The 23,314-nt window shown below is 35.0% G+C and overlaps 1 protein-coding gene across 2 annotated transcripts in view; it reads right to left on the reverse strand.

The window, feature by feature from the left end:
• The window catches only part of spred1 (sprouty related EVH1 domain containing 1), a 53,833-nt gene extending 30,761 nt beyond the window's left edge, over positions 1–23,072 (reverse strand). Inside the window, exons 1-2 of one of the 2 annotated variants that reach the window (XM_079833481.1) lie at positions 22,558–23,072; positions 10,771–10,945 (exon numbers count right to left, since the gene is read on the reverse strand). In XM_079833481.1, coding sequence (XP_079689607.1) covers positions 10,771–10,945; positions 22,558–22,586 — 204 coding nt within the window. In that variant the 5' untranslated portion in view covers positions 22,587–23,072. The remainder of the gene's footprint in view (positions 1–10,770; positions 10,946–22,557) is intronic. The other variant, XM_079833482.1, reaches the window with a different exon arrangement.
• Positions 23,073–23,314: the final 242 nt, after the last annotated feature.

A 23,314-nucleotide genomic window follows, 5' to 3' on the forward strand; every position in this document is an offset into this window, starting at 1 on the left:
TCAGAAAAACACATGATTTATTAAACAAAAACATTTGAAATAAAATATTCTTAAAAAACAAGGCCAGGGCAACATTTCTCAATTTCATTTAGTTTAACAACGTACTATAAAAACTAAATAAACAAAAATAAACGAACACAAAATTAATTACTACTTCAACTAAAAAAAATGAAAACAGAAAATATACAAAAAAAACTGTTTTAACTGATGTTATTGAATTATTCGCCAAGACCATATTTTTTCTTTAAAAAAAAAACTAAACTGAAAAAAAAACCTTGAATAAAAACTAAAACTAAAAACTAATAAAAATGGCAAAAACGCAAAAAGTATAAATGTTTAGTTTTAGTGAATAAAACAGAAAATATGAAAATAAAACTAACATTAAAAGAAATGAAAGAAATTAAAAAGAAAAAAATATATTTAATTAGTTGCCAAGACCATATTTTTCTTTTATTTTCATCTTTTTCAACTTGCTGTACTAAAAAACTAAAACTAAACATGCTAAAAACTAAAATAAAAAATGAATAAAAATGGCAAAAACACAAAAATATTTTTGTTTAGTTTTAGTGAATAAAACGGAAAATATGAAAATAAAAGTACTTCAAAATATTAATAAAGACGAGATGGTAAAATAAGACAAGTCAGGATTACTATAGCTAAAACTAAAATAATAAAAAAAACATTATTGAGAATAAAATAAATTAAAAGAAAAGATAAAATTGTGTTATTGAATTATTCGCCAAGACCATTTTTTTATTTTCATTTTTTTTTCAACTTGATGAACTAAAATACAAAGACTAAACTGAAATGAACATGAATAAAAAAACTAATAAAAACGCAAAAAATATACATTTTTACTTTTAGTGAATAAGGCGGAAAATATGAAAATAAAAGTACTTCAGAATATTAATAAAGACGAGATGGTAAAATAAGACAAGTCAGGATTATTATAACTAAAACCATAAGAAACATTACTGGAAATAAAATAAATTAAAAGAAAATAATATTTTATCTCATGTTGTTGCCAAGACAATATTTTTGTGTTTAACTTGATGTACTAAAAAACTAAACTGAAATAAACATGGAAAATATTAATGTTTAGTTTTAGTGAATAAAACTAAAAATATACAGTAGAATATTAAAGCGTTAAGAATATATAAGCGTTCAGCTATTGACCTATGTTTCCGAACTTCTGACGGTGGTTTTGTCTCGATCGGACTAGCGGTTTTGAAGATATCAGCTAACGTTTTTAAAGCGCTAAATTACAAAGCTGCACAAACCATATGCTGAAACCTGAAAGTCTGGTATCGTTGGACTCGGCAAGGATTCAGGAGTCAAAAAACGTTACCCCCATGAAAATAAGTCAACCACACCCAAAGTTATACGCGTTTGAAGAAAAAAAACTCCACTAGATGGCGCTGTTTCGAAACTTCTCAGGCTCCTTCAGGGCATCGTGGTGATGACCCATACCGAGTTTCATAACAATCCGTTCATGTGTTCATAAAATACACCATTTTAGCATCATTCAAAATGGCCGACAGCTAAAATGGCAGACATGGTAAAATTGGATATCAGACGACTTGGCATGACGTCCCGAATCTTTTATGATTTTTGGAACAAACGGTTCAGAAGTTATAAGCAAACAGCCATTTTTCGTATCTCCGGACCAGTAGGTGGCGCTGCGCCGAAACGCTGCATGTTGCCTCAGGTCATGCTTGTGATGACTGTACCAAGTTTGGTTTGAATATGATAAAGCGTTGCGGAGATACAGCCTTAAGCGTATTTTTGCAACCGCTATGTTAAATTTGTTTGCGCTTTGTTTGAGAACGGTTGTATGGATCAACTTGAATTCCATAACTTTTTGTCGGCATGGTCTGAAGATGATCTGGTTCAATTTTCGTGAAAATCAGAGCAACGGCCTAGGAGGACTTCGAAAAAGTAGGTTTTTCAGTTCATTCAAAATGGTGATTGCAGTCGAGTGCAAAGGAAAAGGGAATTGTGTCTCTATCCCTTAGGGTTCAAAAGTTATTAGCACAAACATGAGTGCAACTTTGGACAGGTGGTGGCGCTAGAGGGATTGAGTTAGAGACTCCAAATTCGCTATGGTGAATGTGTAGACTGTCCTCTATCTGTGTGCCAAATTTCATAACTTTCCCGCAAGCGGTTCTATGGGATGCCATAGAGTAAAGAGCGGAATAATAATAATAAGAAGAACGCCAACGATTTCGATATGAGCCTTCAGTGCTTGGCCTTAATTATTTCGATATCGTTTATGTAATTATTATACCCTTAATCAATTACACATGTATCATTTTAGTTAATCAATCATTAATAGGCACTTTGTTAGAAATAATATTAATAGCCTATATAAAGCTAATATGCTTTAAAATCAATAAATAATGCTATAATGACTACACGTGAGCTTAAATGTCCAGCTCTCTCTATATCAATTAAACTAACTTCATCACTTTGACTTGCATTGACGTATAAGTCCTCTTTCATAGACAACTCTTTTCTTCTTGCTGTGTAAATTTGTTTACGCCTCTGGTGCTCTTCAGTCATTTCTGACCGGAAAATCTTCTGTTTTGAAATTTAAAAAATCACAGCTTCTTCGGAATATGAAACTTGGTGACTTTTCTAGCATTAGATATGTAAACACAAAAACATTGGGGTCATGATTCGAACATGCTAATTGGTCAAAAAAAAAAAAATACTCCCACTTGTGCTCTTCGGTCAAAAATGACCCCCATTGGAAATGAATGAGAAATCTGTAAAAACACAAAAAAATCTATATTTCTAACAAAAAAACAAAAAATATCTAAAACGTCATAATAAATAGTCTTTGAGATTTTTTTAAATATATATTCAAATCCATCCAAAAAAAATGTCATTAAATGTGTTCAAAAGAGAACTAGTGAATTCTCAAGCCTCTCCATAGAGACCTCTAGTGGTTACACACATGGTTGCAGGATTTCTTAAATAATTCCAAAAGAGGGGCTAATCTGCCTTCAATAAAATTATTTTGAAGGCCTAGTATGGGATCAGTTTCCCGCCAAATTTATTGCAGTCACGCATAAAAAAATAATAAGCATGAATCAAAAATTTAAAAGCACATGTGAAAATATAACGCACAAAACTGAAAAATCAATGCAAAATTAACCAGAATCACAAACAACGCAGTCATGGAAATAAAAATAATAAGCGCAAATCAAATATTTAAACAAGTTTAAAATTATATTGCTCAAAACTGAATCATGAATTCAAAATTATCCAAATCGCTCACAAAATCATGTTTTCTGCTCTTATTTTAATTTTTTGCATGTCCGTGCTCTTTTCTCCTTTGCTCTTGTTTCCACATTCTGTGCTTGCGGTTTCAAATGTTGCAGTTCAAGTTTCATGTAAATTAGGGGCGGGTCTTAGCATCACCATTGGTCCATTAGTTTTAGATTGACAGCTCATCCTCAAGCCAATCAATTGAAGAGAGAAGTTGACGTCACTCCAATGCGACTCATGCCGCAGTTCAGCCAGCCGCTGTTGAGCTATATACGAGTATAACGTGTTCTATATCTGCAAGGAAATACATTATTGTATTGTTATAAATATAATCTTAGGACTCTCTCCTTTTGTATGATAGACGTTTTAGGGGGGTTTCCTCACAATTAAAGCAGTAAAATGAACATGATCACGACTGGGTGCTTAAAGCTTGGCTGTGAGCGAAACGCTTTCACTATCCGTGCGTTACTATGCACGGATGGGCTTTTATTTTATCCGCAACCTTATCACAAAATCCGTCGGCCCCAACGTTTTTTGACCAATGTTCAAAGCTGCACCCGCCCGCCATCCGCTGATTGTAGCTAAAGCCTTGTTGGGCGATGCAAGGCGATGCTGACGCCAGCAATCGTAATGCAAGGGACTGGCCTACATTAAACCTTTAACTAAAATAGTTATTGAGCTGTTTACACAGTCATATACAATAAAAGAGCCTGCACAGCGACAGGAAAGGAAAATAACGCAAAAAACCTGCCTACCATAGCCTATTAGAGCATTTGACTGAAGGAGCTCATGCACCGCTCACTGGTAAAACGACATGCGCTCAAATCCCGCTCCAACATGACATTTCTCTGTACTGTAGCCTACTTTACTTGTTTTAGTTTCATATGTTTAAATATTATAATGTTATTTTTTTCATTTCATTTAGCCTACGTTGATTATGAAATATTATTATGATATATGTGAGAAAACATGGGGGACAGAAATGATTTCGTTTTGTATAAATTGTTTCTTCATTTTAATCAACGTTTTGTCAACCAATTTCGAGGATTTAATAAATAATAAGCAAATATAGCAGACAATGGCATGGAGGCACCAGCGCAGCACGAACGGCTTAAATTAACAGCTAGGAAAAATTAAAGCAGTAAAATTAACATTATCACTTACTGACGCTTGACTTACACTTACTGCAGCCTGTTGAGCTATAATGCGTTCGCTATCACCAGTGGTGGAAGTAATAGGCTACAAATAACCAGAGACATATTGACTTTAGTAAAAGTAGAAGTACCACAATGACAACCCTACTTAAGTAAAAGAGTACCTGATTTGAAAAGTAGCCTACTTGCATGACAATTTATTCTATTAATGTCTATTCTAATAATTTTAAAAAGTTTAATTAATTTAGTTTTGGGTTAATGTAATTGTGCTTACCATCTGTGGCCCAGTTTGCGTAGAAAGAGCGGTAATTTTCCTCCAGAGCGACTTTCTGAAGATTTATTTAATTTCTGAAGCTCATTCCGCTCGCAGCACCCTCAACCCAGAAAGCCCTTTGTGACATGCGCTGGTTCGAATATAGGCTATCTGAAATAGCTAGGACTGCCCCCAACTAAAAAATAAAAATAAAATAAAAATTCTAGTAGCCTATTCATTAGGGCTGTGCAATTAATCGAATTTCGATTTCGATTTCGATTTTGCCTCCCAACGATCACCAAAATAGTACAATCGAGAAAAAACGATTATTTTGTCTTGCGTTCTGAATGAAACGCGCACGCGCACATCCGCCCCTCCCGAACCCACAAATCTCTCTCAGTTCGTGAGTCTCGTGTGCATTTCATCCGCTGGAATTTAAAAACTCGGCGCGAGTAAAGATGGCAGAAGGAGGGCAGTTACAGCAGCGTTTGGGGAGCAAAAAAGGCAAAACCAACTCCGTTGTCTGGGAACAGTTTGGCTTCGAGGAATCAGACGACGAGCAGAAACATGCTAAGATTTGTTACATGGTAGTGGCTGCAACGCAAGGGAACATCACGAATTTGTTTAACCACTTGAAAATTAAACAGAGTGACCTATGACAATCTAATAAAGAAACAAAAACTGACGAGAGCAGGGGTGCCGTGTAAATGTCCTTTTTTTCCTTCATATTTTTCAAATAATTCTCTCTTTGTAAACTTTGTTCAATGCATGCGAGATTGCGAGTGCTGCCATATTTTCGAATATGACCAGTCGTTTTCACCGTCGTCACCCGGGTTTAGTGCTTTAGGGTTTAGGTTTAGAATGAGAAGCCGCGCGCGCTGTGAGAAAATGTGTCTCTGTGCGCTCATCCGAGAGCGCGCACACGTCTCTCAGCGCGCAAATATTGAGTTCTCTTTCAAGTCTTGCTCTTAAACGGACAAACTCACACAAAACGTATGTCAACATGTCCATCTTGATGAGTATCTTAGCAGACATAGTCTGTATATGCCTTAAGTGAACTTTATACAGTCGATAAAGAAGACGCGAGGTCTTAAAGGGGCAGTAGCCTTTACTGCTGTCTGTTTAATGTCAAACAACAAAAGACAAGGACATCACTCACCGCTCTTGATTGAATAGCTTTTGTAAATTTAATAGGATTAATCTTTAATTTATGCACTCAAATATGCAATGTTATTTTACATTTGATACATTTCTGTACCTGAAAACTAATGTTAGACGTACATGAAAAGCATAGCCGAACCATATTGTTGATCTTATTTATTTGTGGTTATCATTTTTACGTGAATACTTTTATACTTTGATTCGAATATATGTTATATTATTTATTTTAATAGTTCAAAAAGTACAACAAATGTTACAATTTCAATTGAATTGTTGAAAGGTGTATTTTTAATAAATACAACACATTCCCAAAGTCATGTGAAATAATCGTTACATAATCGTGATTTCAATATTGACCAAAATAATCGTGATTATGATTTTTTCCATAATCGAGCAGCCCTACTATTCATTCATTTAAGTCGTTGTTCACACAGCGCTGGCGCCTGTCATTGTCGGCTTACTCTGCTATATTTGCTTATTGTTTATTAAATCCAGGCAAATGGTTGATAAAACATTGATTAAAATTAAGATACAATTTATTTAAAACGAAATTCACTGAAAAGAAAGGCTTTCAACAAAACAAAACTTGTTTTGTCAAAAAAAAGTTGTGTCAAAATCAGTTCTGTCCCCCATGTCTTCTGACACATTGCGCATCTTATCCTGTTCACTTTCATAATCAACATAGATTAAATAAATAAAAAAAATTATAATATTTAAACATACGTGTTCTCATTGTGCTTCATCGAGTTTTGACGTGTTTTATAGATGCGATAATGTTTATTATTCATATGTGGTTACATTCCACCACTGGCTGTGAAAAATATTTCTTTGGAATGAGAGTGGCACTAACCAACTATTTGGGGTCATGATTAACCCCTCTAAAATGTTGATTGTGTAAATTGATATATTTAATATATTCATGATTGTAAACAAATATATTTCCTTGAACAAACAGTGGGCCTTAGAGATGCGCGGTGGGTGGTTACAGCCGCGGACTCCGCGGATCGGGCGGATGACGTGACGAAAAATGATATTTTAATATTTTAAATTCGGGCGGGTGGTTCAACCATTCAAATTAATTATAAAAAAAAAACATAGGCCTACATTGTTAAATATTGTTGCAGCGCCTGGTAGGCCACTAAGCAAACCTGCAAGGGAGCCCGTACACTGCCTGGGTTTTGTTTCGATATTAGTTATATCTTAAAACAGCCAGTCATTGTAGTCACTCAGGGAATAGGCATTTAAAAGAGAGAACGCAAGAGCTAAACTTATACAAATTCAATAACATCCACAGCAGAAAACGAAAATATAGTCGGAAAACTTTGCCCATTAATTAGACGTGCAAGGCAAGCAGGCAAGTTTTGGAGTTGTTATGGACAATTAAAAATGTGAACATGCGTTGCACAGTTGTGCGGTGGACTTTCAGCGAATTTCAGAGAACGAATAGAGTCTGTTTTTTCTTTAATATCAAGGCTCCATTGTTTATTGATTGTTAGGCGAAGACGCGCTCTCTTCCCATGCAGTCAAAATAACGGTTTAATTTCTTCAGGCTCGTCCTAGTAGTCACCCTGACATGACAGTGCGTAGAGTTAATTAGCCTATAATGTGAATGACTTGTTATTTTATTCTTTTTGGAATAGGCATTAATTGGTAGTAGGATAAATAGCAGGATGTTGAAATGATGTGCCAAATTGCGTTTATTACAATGATAAAATTGTACAGTAACATTCAGGTAACGTCAGGTTTGCCGATGTGCGTTTTATTTATGGTGTCTATTTATTTTTGTCCCTGTGCGCCGATCGGTTCCCTGCTGATATTCTGGGGTACAATATAGGCTATTCATAGCCAATATAGGCTAGCAGCACGGGAAGTGGAGGTGCTGCAAATTTGAGTTAATTTACATGTATTTATTTTTAGCATTTAGTAATTTATTTGTTGGGGAGAGCGGGCACAACCTAACGCTTTTCGACTTTCCCAGTTTGTGTAAATCCACTTGGGGTTCAGAGTAGGCTATTTATTTTTTCCCCACATTAATTGCACACATGTCTAGTACAATTATGTGGTTTTGTTTCATTAATACAGTGTTTACTTTTTTCTTGATTTTCCCCCGAAAGAATGGAAGTGAAATGTGACAACATGCCCCATAGGTGGGGCACAATGTAACATGACCAAATAACTTCTTAAAATGTTACATGATCAAAAAAATATACAAGACAAACTAAAATATTTTGTCAACAAAATACAATTATTAACTTTTTAAAATAAAATAATGGCATTTTTTAATCATTAAAAATATACGCATTTTTGAGTTTGACTATAAACACATCTCTAAATACAGCTATACAGCATAATTCAAAACAATAATAATGAATAATTTCTGAACATTAACTCTCAGACATTATTCACCCTTTTCTCATTCTCAAAATAATTCATAAAAGTATATAATATATGGCATATTTCTAATAGGGGCTGATTGTAACGCAGTGTTAACACACACCCCATCTGCAACTGGGATGTAAACCGTGGCTCGTGTCTTCTGCTGGTTAGATCAGCATTAAAGAACAATAGCAACTGTTAAATAACAGATATAAGATTAAAATAATATCGGATTTGTCTTATTTTAAATAAACACAAAAAAACAGAGATGAAAACTAAACTTAAGTAAGAAATGTACTTTTGCTATGGTTAAAAACATGTTCAGTAATATCTTCCAGAGATGTTTTAATTTTGGCGCTATTTTTTCTCTAAATAATGTTGATATGGCAAGTTGCAACTAGTAAATACACTAAGTTTTGTAATTCTGGTATGTGTGGAAAGGGTTAAAACATGCGCGTTACAACTAACCCCGCATTAGGTTCTGCTCCCCTACACTTTACGTGGCCATTAAAAAAAGTCTTAATATTTATATGTTGAATTATGTTTTTAAAACATACATGAGGTCATATTGTGACCGTTGCGGTGTGCATACAGAATGCCTGAGCAGTAATATTTCCTATATATATATGAAATGTATAGCTAGGGCTGCCCCCAGCTAAAGTTTTTTTTCCTAGCTGTTAATTTAAGCCGTTCGTGCTGCGCTGGTGCCTCCATGCCATTGTCTGCTATATTTGCTTATTATTTATTAAATCCTCGAAATTGGTTGACAAAACGTTGATTAAAATGAAGAAACAATTTATACAAAACGAAATCATTTCTGTCCCCCATGTTTTCTCACATATATCATAATAATATTTCATAATCAACGTAGGCTAAATGAAATGAAAAAAATAACATTATAATATTTAAACATATGAAACTAAAACAAGTAAAGTAGGCTACAGTACAGAGAAATGTCATGTTGGAGCGGGATTTGAGCGCATGTCGTTTTACCAGTGAGCGGTGCATGAGCTCCTTCAGTCAAATGCTCTAATAGGCTATGGTAGGCAGGTTTTTTGCGTTATTTTCCTTTCCTGTCGCTGTGCAGGCTCTTTTATTGTATATGACTGTGTAAACAGCTCAATAACTATTTTAGTTAAAGGTTTAATGTAGGCCAGTCCCTTGCATTACGATTGCTGGCGTCAGCATCGCCTTGCATCGCCCAACAAGGCTTTAGCTACAATCAGCGGATGGCGGGCGGGTGCAGCTTTGAACATTGGTCAAAAAACGTTGGGGCCGACGGATTTTGTGATAAGGTTGCGGATAAAATAAAAGCCCATCCGTGCATAGTAACGCACGGATAGTGAAAGCGTTTCGCTCACAGCCAAGCTTTAAGCACCCAGTCGTGATCATGTTCATTTTACTGCTTTAATTGTGAGGAAACCCCCCTAAAACGTCTATCATACAAAAGGAGAGAGTCCTAAGATTATATTTATAACAATACAATAATGTATTTCCTTGCAGATATAGAACACGTTATACTCGTATATAGCTCAACAGCGGCTGGCTGAACTGCGGCATGAGTCGCATTGGAGTGACGTCAACTTCTCTCTTCAATTGATTGGCTTGAGGATGAGCTGTCAATCTAAAACTAATGGACCAATGGTGATGCTAAGACCCGCCCCTAATTTACATGAAACTTGAACTGCAACATTTGAAACCGCAAGCACAGAATGTGGAAACAAGAGCAAAGGAGAAAAGAGCACGGACATGCAAAAAATTAAAATAAGAGCAGAAAACATGATTTTGTGAGCGATTTGGATAATTTTGAATTCATGATTCAGTTTTGAGCAATATAATTTTAAACTTGTTTAAATATTTGATTTGCGCTTATTATTTTTATTTCCATGACTGCGTTGTTTGTGATTCTGGTTAACTTTTCATTGATTTTTCAGTTTTGTGCGTTATATTTTCACATGTGCTTTTAAAATTGATTCATGCTTATTATTTTTTTATGCGTGACTGCAATAAATTTGGCGGGAAACTGATCCCATAGCTTAGTCTCTATTTTAACCTGAAATACTGCAATAAAAAAAAATAAAAAAAATTACAAACAATGGCAAAAATAGACCATAATTATTGCATAAATATAATAAAATACCATCAAATCATCTCAAAATACAAAATTAAAAAGAAAAAATATTATTGAAGAAAAATAAATTGCATTGGTTTTACTGGGGTGGAGGAAGTTTAATTTTTAACTGTCCGGTCGCTTATGACCCGGAAGACGACCAATGCAACCGAAGAGCACCAGAGGGTTAAAATCTTAACATTTTCTCACTCATGTAATATTCTGCAGAAGAGAGAAGTCAATCTCACAGCGTGTGATTGGCTGTTCACTACTGATGTCACAGCTGAACTGAACACTAAAGTGATCATCATGGGACCAACAAAGCCTGAATGGATTGGTTTGGTTGTGTCAACAGGAAACTAATCCTGTAACCCTGAGTTAGTTAATCGTGGTCCAGGCCCAGGAGCGCCTCCAAACCCTCGCTGTGAGTGCGGTGGCGTTACCGATTTGTCTTTGAGCCGCTCTCCGTGGATGAGGAAGTGGGTGGTGCCGTCCGCCTCCGCCCGGCTGGCCTTGAGGATGGAGACGCAGCTGAGGCCGCCTCCGCCCAGAGGAAGCCATCCGCCGCTGGAGTCATCCCGAGTCATGACCACTGCTCTCACACACGCCAAACTCTCACTGACACACAAGAGCACACACACACACACACACACACATTACAGCTGCAGCGCAGGACACACACTACAGGCATATCCTGGCTAGGGGTCGACCGATATGGATTTTTTAGTGCCGATGCCGATACCGAAAAAAAGAGTTCAGTGGTGAAAATAAATTCTGAAAATAAATATTTAAGCATTAATAAAATAATGACACTATTGCACACAGTATCAACAAGCAAGCATCATAATAAAGTGCACACTGACTGCACTATACTGCATTTAAAACTATTTACAACCTCGTCATTTAATGGTTACACTAATGGTGCGATTTGCGATTCGCGCAAGTGATTTACATGTTAAGTCAATGCAGAGACGCGAAATGGCATTCTGCGGCGCGATTCGCGCGATTGAGGGCGAGATTTGCGCGATTGAGGTGTCGCGAAGGACACGAATTGAGCGTTTTGAACGCGTGATTCGCGCGAATCGCTCAAGTTGAAAAATCTGAACTTTGCCGGATATTTCGCGCCGCGTTAACCAATCAGGAGCTTGCTCTAGTAGTGACAACAATGAGGAGAATCGATATGGATTTTTTAGTGCCGATGCCGATTTTTTTCCATCAGCCTTAGCCGATGAGCGATACGAGCTGCCGATTTTCTTGAGCCGATATTTGGAGCCGATACTGCTTTTGCTCCCTCAATTTACAACATAAAAATGACACAATGATCAGGATGATAACAATTTAAAATTTACAATTTAAAAAAGGAACATTTATTGAACTAAAAAAAACAATATTTAACAAATAGTAAAAACAGGTGAGGTAGAACAAGAAAAAAAAGAGTTCAGTGGTGAAAATAAATATTTAAGCATAAATAAAATAATTACACTATTGCACACAGTGTCAACAAGCGAGCATCATAATAAAGTGCACACTGACTGCACTATACTTCATTTAAAAATATTTACAACCTAGTCATTTAATGGTTACACTCTAAAAAATGCTGAGTTAAAAATAACCCAAGTTGTGTTGAATATGGACTAACCCAGCAATTGGGTTGTTTTGACCCAGCGGTTAGGTTAAATGTTTGCTTAAAACAACCCAATTGCTGGTTTAAAACAACCCATTGCCCTATCGGTAAGCCCCTCCCATCGAAAGCCTCAGATGATTTGTTTGAGTGAAAAACGATGTAATAAACTTCATAAACCATCCGTAAAGTTTTGCCATCATTCGGACGGGATATATGCTACAATCTTGGGATAAGGTTTGCACACTGATCGCTGTCATTGTAAGATATAGCAACTCCGTTTGTTTGTCCGAGTTAGCAACAGTAGCTAAGGGGGGCGGGGCTTACCGATAGGTCAATCGCTGGGTTAGTCCATTTTCACCCCAACTTGGGTTATTTTTAACCCAGCATTTTTTAAAGTGTAGGTGCACTGAATTTAATCTCTTGTAGAGCAACACCAGCGGTAATTCAGGAAAAAAATCTCCCAATGCTCAACGTGAAACTTTCCACCTTTTACCATTGTGTCAATTCTCAATTGATTTTGATTAAAATGCGCGAGGGAGAGCGAGAGAGTCTGAAGATGGTGAGAGCTGCCCTGTGGACGCCTGTCTGGAAATAATGCAGGGGGAAAAATATCGGCGAACGCTGCAGCCTTATATCGGCCGATACACGTAAAAATAACAAATATCGGCCGATATATCGGTCTAACACTAATCCTGGGGATTATAACCGGAAAAGGAGCGCAAACATCTAGAGGACCTGTTTGTAGAGCAGATATTACACTACGAAGGAGAGAAAAGTCTAGTCTACAATAAACAACAAGCATGATTGTTAGGTGGCATGAAACAGAAGCTGTAGTGGTCTTTTCTTCCCCAGTGGGACCAGTAGGGATGCAGGGCTCCAGACGCATGATGATATTAGGTCTTGTAAGGGCCCAAATATTGAGGACCCTTCATCCAGTTTGGATGCGTTTCAATCTAATCGGTTCATTTTATGACTAGTAGCTTATGAACCCATTATAATGTGGACATAAACATTTACATTATTATATGAAATCACCTTCTACAGTCAGCCATTGAACACTATGGGACAATTTTTTTAAATATATAGATTTTTTTTTTTTGTCATTCTATTTATTTATTTTCATTTCACTTTTTGATAATGCCCTGTCAGGGCTTTAGTCGATAGTTGTTGTGTTTTCATATTCAAACGATTATAAGAAAGATGCAGCAAATGTATGTTCTTCGACTTTTATACATAAATGTATTTAATGAGTAAAGATTGATCTGTTGAAAGCAGTTATTTTGAGTTAGATGCCACTCGTTCTCCTCCATATTTGACATTGAAGGGTTGCATACAACATATTAATAACTATAGTTGCCACACATTCAAATTAGGATTTTTTAGTGCCGATACCGATATAGTAACGATACGAGCTGCCAATTTTCTTGAGCCGATATTTGGAGCCGATACTGCTTTTGCTCCCTCAAATTTACAACATAAAAATGACACAATGATCAGGATGATAACAATTTAAAAAAGGAACATTTATTGAACTAAAAAAAACTATATTTAACAAATAGTAAAAACAGGTGAGGTAGAACAAGAAAAAAAGAGTTCAGTGGTGAAACTAAATTCTGAAAATAAATATTTAAGCATAAATAAAATAATTACACTATTGTCACACATTATTAACAAGCAAGCAGCATAATAAAGTGCACACTGACTGTACTATACTTAAAACTTTTATACTTTTAAAACTATTTACAACCTAGTCATTTAATGCTTAGGTGCACTTAACTTAATCTCTTGAAAAAAATATTGGCGAACGCAGCAGCCTTGTATCGGCCGATGCAGATACATGTAAAAATCGCAAATATCGGCCCGATATATCGGTCTAACACTGATTCAAATACGATTTAAAAAAAGAAAAAAGAAAAACCTGGGGTAAATAAATGCAGAACATGTTCACACTATCAACATGACTATATGCAGGAAACTCGGCACAAATGGTTAAAAAGACAATCTGAACATTAGTTCACAAGAAATATATCTTGTTTAAATTGTTACTGCCTTTAGTTATTATTTTGTAAAAATACGTAAAAAATAGGGCTGTCAAAAGATTAATTGCGATTAATCGCATCCAAAATAAAAGTTTGTGTTTACATAATATATGTGTGTGTGTACTCTGTTAATTATTATTTATATATAAATACACACACATTCATGTATATATTTAAGAAATATTTGCATGTATATACATTTATATAATCTATAATATATATAAATATAAATGTTTTATATAAAAAAAAAATTCTTAAATATATACATGCTTGTGTGTGTATTTATATATAAATAATAATTAACAGAGTACACACACATATATTATGTAAACACAAACTTTTATTTTGTATGCGATTAATCGCGATTAATCTTTTGACAGCCCTAATAAAAACACGAACTTGATGAATGTATACTTGGCTTTATTAAATAGAACATTGCATAGGTGTCTCTTTTTTATACTTAACCAAGAAAATTAAGCAGAACAGGGACAATAAATGTACACAATATAAATGTGAGGACTTTGCCACTGATTTACACATACCAGGGCATTGCAACTGCATTTTAAGTAGGGCTGTGCATTTAATAAAGCACTGTAAACTTTACCCCTAACCCTCATTCACACAATGAGATGTGCATGTTCATTCATAGAAGATTTGCCGATTAATTAATGGGAATAACTCCTTTATTTGGGCCTTATGTGTGTTTCCTATGGTCTGTGCCTTCGAGTTCAGAAACAGCAGGTGAGGAACAGTCCATAAATGTGACTTGGACATTTACAGATCAAAAAAAAAAGGGAAAACCGAATTTCGGCAACCGAAATTATTCGGCCGAATACCAAAAGTGCAATTTCGGCCGAATAATTTCGGTACTTACTCATATTTTCTATAAAATGAGTCACATATTTATAAGAAATGGCTTAAATTATAAATTTAGGTCTTCTTAATCACTTAAACAGATATTAAAAATACTATTTTGTATTTTACACACCTTTTTATTGATATATGCATTCAATTTTATCATGTCCTCAGTGCAAAGTAATCAACTTCAACAAGAACTATAAACCATGAAATGATAAAAATCTCAAAATATTTTTAGATTATGTTATAGAATAGGCTAAACTACCTCTTATCATAAACATAAATCATATTGTTTTTTACAATTGTCTTCATTTACTGCATCCCTGAAGTCATCTTCCACCCTGTTAATATGTGTTTCTCGACTTCCAAAAAAGACCACAATTTCATTGAGACTTTTCAAGGAAATGACATCATTTATTTTTCCTGCTGGAATTCAACCGTACAAAATTAAGCTTCAACTCTCACCTCTACGTTTTTTTTTTTTTAGCTCTTAGTCCTTTTTAGTCCCACTCTTAAAGTTCCACCCTGTTATGAAGAATGTTTGTCCGGTCAAAAAAATGTAAAAACATATCCGACATAGTTATAAAAGTTCTGTAGAAGGTTAGCTAGCTAAATGTTGATCCCTCAAAGAGCTACGGCTAACTTATCTTAACATTTTCCACCTTGTTGGATCTATAAACCTAACAGGGTGGAAATTATAATAGAATAAATCATATTTAGTGTATATTGCAAATTCTATAAACACATATATGCATATATATAAATATTATATATATAAAACCATGTTATATAGGTGCAGTTCCACACATTACTGATGGCGAACCATACAGGACAATGACGGAAAATTGTTATGGTCTTCCACCCTGTTAGGCGAGTCATTTTTAAATAATAATTTGACAGCAACGTTAAATGTTTTGCATACTTATGTTTTATTTTGGGAGGTGAGGATCATTAACAGCATATACAATATATGTTTTTGAACAATTTTTTTTATTATTTGCCATCCTGCTGGCAAAAATGGGTACAAAAAGTACCTGTTCTTAATAATCGAGACATTCTATTCATCAATAATAGTTTTGTTATTGTTTCAAGAATTTAAAAAAATATCATGATGGCATAAGGGACATATACAATCCAAGAAAAACGTAACATTTACATTATTAACATGTTGTGATAACTCTGTGTCCCCAGGGTGGAAAACCTTCACGGCCCGTGTCTGAACAATCAATCTACCCAGAATTGTTATTTTTTGAGTCCCTGAGCTTGACCAATATGTATTCCGACTAGTTAAACATGTCGCCATTTTGGTAGAACACTAAAAACATGAAAATCATGTACTTTTTTCCCCCAACATTTATGAAGCCAAAATGTTACCGCATACCAGGAATTACCCAATATTCACTACTTAAGGCCAACGGTGCAAGTTAAAGTAAATGTTTTTAAGTAATATTGTGATAAATTAGTCGATTGATTAATTGATAAATTAGCCAATAGATTAATCGACAAATTAGCCGATAGATTAATCGATAAATTAGTCGACAGATTAATTGATAAATTAGTCGATAGATTAATCGATAAATTAGTCGATAGATCAATTGATAAATTAGTCGATAGATGAATTGATAAATTAGTCGATAGATTAATTGATAAATTAGTCGATAGATTAATCAATAAATTAGTCGATAGATGAATTGATAAATTAGTCGATAGATGAATTGATAAATTAGTCGATATATTAATCGATAAATCAGTCGATAGATGAATTGATAAATTAGTCGATAGATTAATCTATAAATTAGTCGATAAATTAATTGATAAGTTAGTCGATAGATGAATCGATAAATTAGTCGATAGATTAATCGATAAATTAGCCGATAGATTAATCGATAAATTAGCCGGTAGATTAATCGATAAATCAGTCGATAGATGAATTGATAAATTAGTCGATAGATTAATCTATAAATTAGTCGATAAATTAATTGATAAGTTAGTCGATAGATGAATCGATAAATTAGTCGATAGATTAATCGATAAATTAGCCGATAGATTAATCGATAAATTAGCCGATAGATTAATCGATAAATCAGTCGATAGATGAATTGATAAATTAGTCGATAGATTAATCTATAAATTAGTCGATAAATTAATTGATAAGTTAGTCGATAGATTAATCGATAAATTAGCCGATAGATTAATCGATAAATTAGCCGATAAAGTAAGCGATAAATCAGTCGATAGACGAATCGATAAATTAGTCGATAGATTAATCGACAAATTAGTCGATAGATTAATCGATAAATTAGCCGATAGATTAATCGATAAATTAGTCGATAGATTAATCGACAAATTAGCCGATAGATTAATCGATAAATTAGCCGATAGATGAATCGATAAATTAGGCGATAGATTAATCGATAAATTAGCTGATAGATTAATCGATAAATTAGCTGATAGATTAATCGATAAATTAGTCGATAGATTAATCGATAAATCAGTCGATAGATGAATCGATAAATTAGTCGATAGATTAATCGATAAATTAGTCGATAGATTAATCGACAAATTAGCCGATAGATTAATCGATAAATTAGCCGATAGATGAATCGATAAATTAGGCGATAGATTAATCGATAAATTAGCTGATAGATTAATCGATAAATTAGTCGATAGATTAATCGATAAATTAGTCGATAGATTAATCGATAAATTAGTCGATAGATTAATCGACAAATTAGCCGATAGATTAATTGATAAATTAGTCAATAGATTAATCGATAAATTAGTCGATAGATTAATCGATAAATTAGTCGATAGATTAATCGATATAAAAATAGTCGTTAGTGGCAGCCCTAGAGAGGAGCACCGTAGTGAATACATAAATCTGCATGAGTGTTTTGTTTACGAGGGTTCCCGTCTGCATTTCTGCTGTTGCGTCAGCGCCCTCTGCTGTCAGAGAGAGAATCTGCGTCTCCTTCACTCGTTCCGCCTGTTTACATCAGTGCGCTCTCTTAGACGTGTTGTTCATTTTAAACGATTGATGGGTAACGTATTCTTAAAATGCATTCTAAAAATCTGAATAATTCGTAAGAACTAATTATTCACGATAACAATATCATCGTCCATCGTGATGCCACGCCCCCGTTGCGAGTCTGTTGTGAGTGCGACACACACTAATCCTCTTCTATAGTATTAGTTAAACTAAAAACTTTTTTAAATTAAATTGAGAATGTAACAAATGCATATATGCTATTTTAAATACTGTATTCTATGCCAGATATATATATATAGCCTACATTTTGAAATCATTTGAGGCTGAAATATCCATAAGCATGCGTGTTTATTTCAGCACTTCTGTCAGTGAAACAACACCGCCTATAAAACATCTAAACGATTTTCATAAATAATGGTTACCTCAAGAATATAAGAAAATTAAATATTAGAGAAAACGAAACTAAAATCACTGGCGTGTGTGTGAAATGCGCTATTCAAATAAACCAAATTTGACACGCCTTACTAAGTTTAATAACAAGAACAAACTGTGTTAAATAACATTTGAAGTAAAAAGGTATTCGTCCCACAGTGTTTTTTATACTTTACCACAGTAAAGGATGTGATTGTGAATAGTTATAATAGACTTAATTATAAGCAAACGAAAGGAAGAATTGTTTATAATCCCCTGCGAAAATGGCGACGTGAGTGAAGATTAGGGAAAAGAAACGAGATGTCCATGTCCATTGGGATAAAATGGACTGGGCCTATTGTTAAAATTCACGGAAAATCGATTGACCAGGGCTGCGTTTCCCAAAAGCATCGTAAGCCTAAGTTGATCGTAAAAACGATCGTACGAATGATCTTAATATTAAGGTCTGTTTCCCAAAAGCATCGTAACTTAAGTAGCACTTGAAAATGATCGTAGATCTACGAGTGCTCTGGAGTAATCGTAAAGCTCTAAGTGTATCGTAAGAAGACAGAGTTATGAGGTCACCTACAGGACAACGGGCAGATTACACCATTAACTCTATTCAAGTGCATTGTGATAATACTATAAGGTTTTGATTGTACTTTATTGTACACTTTTTTATTATTATTTTTATTTTAATATTCTCATTATTATCAATGTTGATTAAAAAAAAACAGTTCTGCTGCTTAATATTTTTGTGGAAACTGACTTTATGATCACTGGATTTTTTTATTTTTTTTTGAGGGCAGGTAACAAACTAAAAAATTATAATTACACATCTGAATTAAATGAGGATATTTATTTCGTCTTTTTGAAATGTATCTTTTCGTGTTTTTTTTTTTGTTCTGCCATTTTGTCAGTGCCTCAGCCTGTAGGCAGTTGCTTTATATAGCCTAGACGTGTTTTGATTGCTAATCCACATCAGATGACAATTATTAGGTGAAACGTTCCAAGGAAACGATTCCATATAAGGTTATATTTCAGAACTTGGCAAATGGACAGCGACTCTTAAGTAGCACTTAGAGCGCGTTTTCGCGCGTTCATGTTAAGTACATTTTTGGGAAACGCACGTGGAATTGCTGCGAGTGATCGTAACTTAGCTCGTAGAATGCGCTCTTTAGAGCTAAGATACATCGTTATTGGGAAACCCGGCCCAGATCCAGATCGCAAAGCAGAATGAAAAGGTGCTCTCTGACCATTATTTCCTTTCTAGGCTAAACAAAGCTTTGTGCTTCACTCCTGTGGTAATATTCACGTCAAACAGCTTCACATACAAAACACTGGGTTAGTAAAATAACGAAATTATTTTTTTAAAAGTAGAAAATAGTATTTATGTAAAGAGATATATTAAAATAAAAAGAGCTCAACTCTTAAGTGGAAGGAAGCTATTTTTTCCCCTCACGTGCAATAACGGTTAGTAAAAATAACGAAATGATAGTTTTAAGTAGAAAATAGTATTTATGTAAAGAGATATAGTATATTACTACCTATTTACCTAATTACCCCCCCGACGATATCATCGACCATCACGATGTTTTACTGTAAACATCGTCAACTGCCAATTTAGGGGACATCGCCCAACCCTAATATCATGCATGTTCATTATCGCGATATACCGTATTACCGTATACCGTCTAGGTCATCAATATCGTAAATCCTGCAACGTTTTTTGTATTTTCTTTTTGTTTTTGTTTAAATATATGTATATTTATAACACTACTACTTTGTATTTTATTACTTTTGCATAAAAAAAACAAGTTAGCGCTGCAGTGAGGGTGTTTCTAATACAGCGTCTATGGAAGTGATGGTAAAATAACATATTTCTCTCTTTTGACTGGCGTTATCAATCTCACTCTATTTTTCCCTCTTTTTGAAAGTTGTGAAATCAATATTGTGGCGTTTTTATTTAGCTATTTGAGCAAATGGGCACACACACACACACACAAAAATTAGAGATGCACGGAATATTTGGCCACCGAAAACTTTTGGCCGAAAATGCCCGTCAGTTTTGTGTACCGCTATCCCTATTCTACAGTTATTATGGGCTATGGCAGTCTGTGTTTTGATACACTATTATGTTGAACGCCAACAGAGAAAATAGTTGTTTCTTGTAGTCCTACAGAGAAAAAATTTAAATGCACTAGACCTAAATGCACTTTGTTTTTATGAGAGAACATTTCATTTTAAAACCTTTCTGTAGGCCTGTACATTATTATTTAATGTACACATGAGTGGGGTCATTTTAGTTTGAATTTTATTTTATACTGTGCATTGTTGCAATTTGCTAAATAAATATTAGCATCATTTGTAATTGATTTATTCTTTGAAACTTGAATATTAATTTATGCAATTGCAATGCCTTGATTTTAGTAAAGTTAGTACACAGTCATAGCCATAAATACAATGGTACTAATAATTGGCATAATTTCTTTCGGTGTTTCGGTTTTCGGCCTTGGTTTGCTCTTTTTCGGTTTTCGGTTTCGGCCAAGAATTTTCATTTCGGTGCATCCCTAACAAAAATATTTAACGTATTCTCTCATTCCCAACTATAATATTTAACCCAACTATGACGACTTCCACTCTGAGAAACCCGGAAATGTGAAAAGGGTCAATTTCAGGACTTTTAGATCCCACGGACCCCCAAATATGAACATCCTCATCCTGAAATTTAAAAGACATCCGTCTTTTATAAACACCCGATTGATAAAATTAAATAACTAACATTAGTTTCTATTAAGTTCCTTTATTATGCATCTTCTCTACTCCCTATAAGAATGCACTGTTAATTGCATCATTAATTTAATTAAATCCAATTTTTATTCATTTATATTAATCGTTAATTACATTTTTTAGGGCTGTCAAAAGATTAATCGCGATTAATCGCATCCAGAATAAAAGTTTGTGTTTACATAATATATGTGTGTGTACTCTGTTAATTATTATTTATATATAAATACACACACAAGCATGTATATATTTAAGAAAAATGTTTTATTTTTATATATAAAACATTTATATTTATATATATTATAGATTATATAAATGTATATACCTTGCAAATATTTCTTAAATATATACATGCTTGTGTGTGTATTTATATATAAATAATAATTAACAGAGTACACACACACACATATATTATGTAAACACAAACTTTTATTCTGTATGCGATTAATCGCGATTAATCTTTTAACAGCCCTAATTTTTTTACATCGTATTATATGTTAATTTAACATTTAATCACTTATTTATCTTAATCGAATTAATTTTGAACAAATTTGTAAAAATAACAAAATGATTAAAGTAAACTTATACACATTTATACACATAAATATACCAAATAGTCTGAATATATTGAGACAGTGGACTGAAAATATCATATATTTCGTAATCATCAATTTCTTAAAAATAATTAATAAAATTGGTTCTAGAAATAAATAAAAAGTAAAGATATTTCTACGTCTGACGGATCTGTGGTGATGTGACGTGTGTGTGTGTGAATGGGCACGCGGGTTCTTTATGAATGGAGGCGGGTCACGTGATCAGCTCAGTCTCTCTCGCGCGCTGGGCTTCAAAGGGGAACATTACCACAACAATAGTTCACAAACGTGAAAACAGCGAACGATGTACGGCAGATCGGTCGCGACGCGTCCGTTGTCAAGTCTCACGTTTCAGACATTTTTATGAATGAGGACTGCGATGATTGAGAAAACATGGCGCCTTGCTTCCCTGGGCCGCGTGTCAAACCCGCGCGCGCGCCCTCAACTCTCCGCGCGCGCCCCGCGCCTGTCAAGCGTGCACGCGCTGCCTAGATAGGCGACTTGCTAGGGTTTGAGACGCGGCCTGACACTGCGCTAATGGCATCACACACTCACTAAATAACATTAAACACACCACAAACACATACAGCTGGAGATATAAACAGCTATACCGATCAAACGGACATCCCGGAACCCGTGCTGTGTCACACATCCATTATATAACTTCCACATCGGATTTATTCCCAAATAGGCCCAAGTGTTTTCATTTGAGATGGAATAACGCTAACTGACATTTTGCCAATAGCTCGTTTCGATCATAACCATAACAAAGTATTGTTCCATTGGTAATAAATGTGTTATATATGAGTTTAGACATACACAATATGTGTCTCGGCAGCAGAAATACATAGACATATTCAGTGTTGTGTGTGTGTGTGTGTGTGTGTGTGTGTGTGTGTGTGTGTGTGTGTGTGTGTGTGTACACTTACTCGTTGTTTGGATTTGATTCTTCGCTCATTTTTTCTCAAGGGGATCCAAATCCTGGAAATATCATCGAGCTCGCGCTCAAGGCGGGGAAATAAAGCGCAAATGTCTCCATTTTCTCCGTGAAATCGCCACGGAAGGCCATTATTGACAGAACGCGAACGCGCACGAGATTCAGATCGGGAACGGTGTGTGGAAGCATCGGAAGCAACACTTCGATCCATCTGCATTATAAATCACATCCTGAGGAGAAACCATCGGCGTCTTCCTCATCCTGGTCGGACGACAATCCCAAAATCCCAGGGAACGCGAGTTTGGAAAATCCACACGAACCGATCATGGGCAACTTGAGTTTAACGTTAATGTTAACGTTACGCTTCCTCGACGCACACGGGAAGGCTGGAGCTGAACGGGAGACTCGGGGTGGGACGAAAAGTGTCACAGGAACGACTGCGATTCTTCATGGGAACTTTGGGGGATCTGCTTTACGCGAACTCCATTTTCAGCGCAGACGGATCACATAGGAAAACTGGGCGGAGGAGCGGACGCGGCCTGCGCGCGCAACACGGATCCCTCCGCCGCGCATTCCTGACGTATCGTCAGGAGCTCAGATGATTGACAGTTCATATTTGACATTATGATCCACTCAGTCAAAAGCCACTTGCCTTTTAGGCCTAATAGAGACCCCACCATGTCCTTAAAGTCACCATAAAAAATAATGTATGGACTATGTGCACATACTCTAAAAAAATGGACAATTAA

The sequence above is a fragment of the Gobio gobio genome (assembly GCF_949357685.1).
Source record: "Gobio gobio genome assembly, chromosome: 13".
Classification (NCBI taxonomy): Eukaryota; Metazoa; Chordata; class Actinopteri; order Cypriniformes; family Gobionidae; genus Gobio; species Gobio gobio.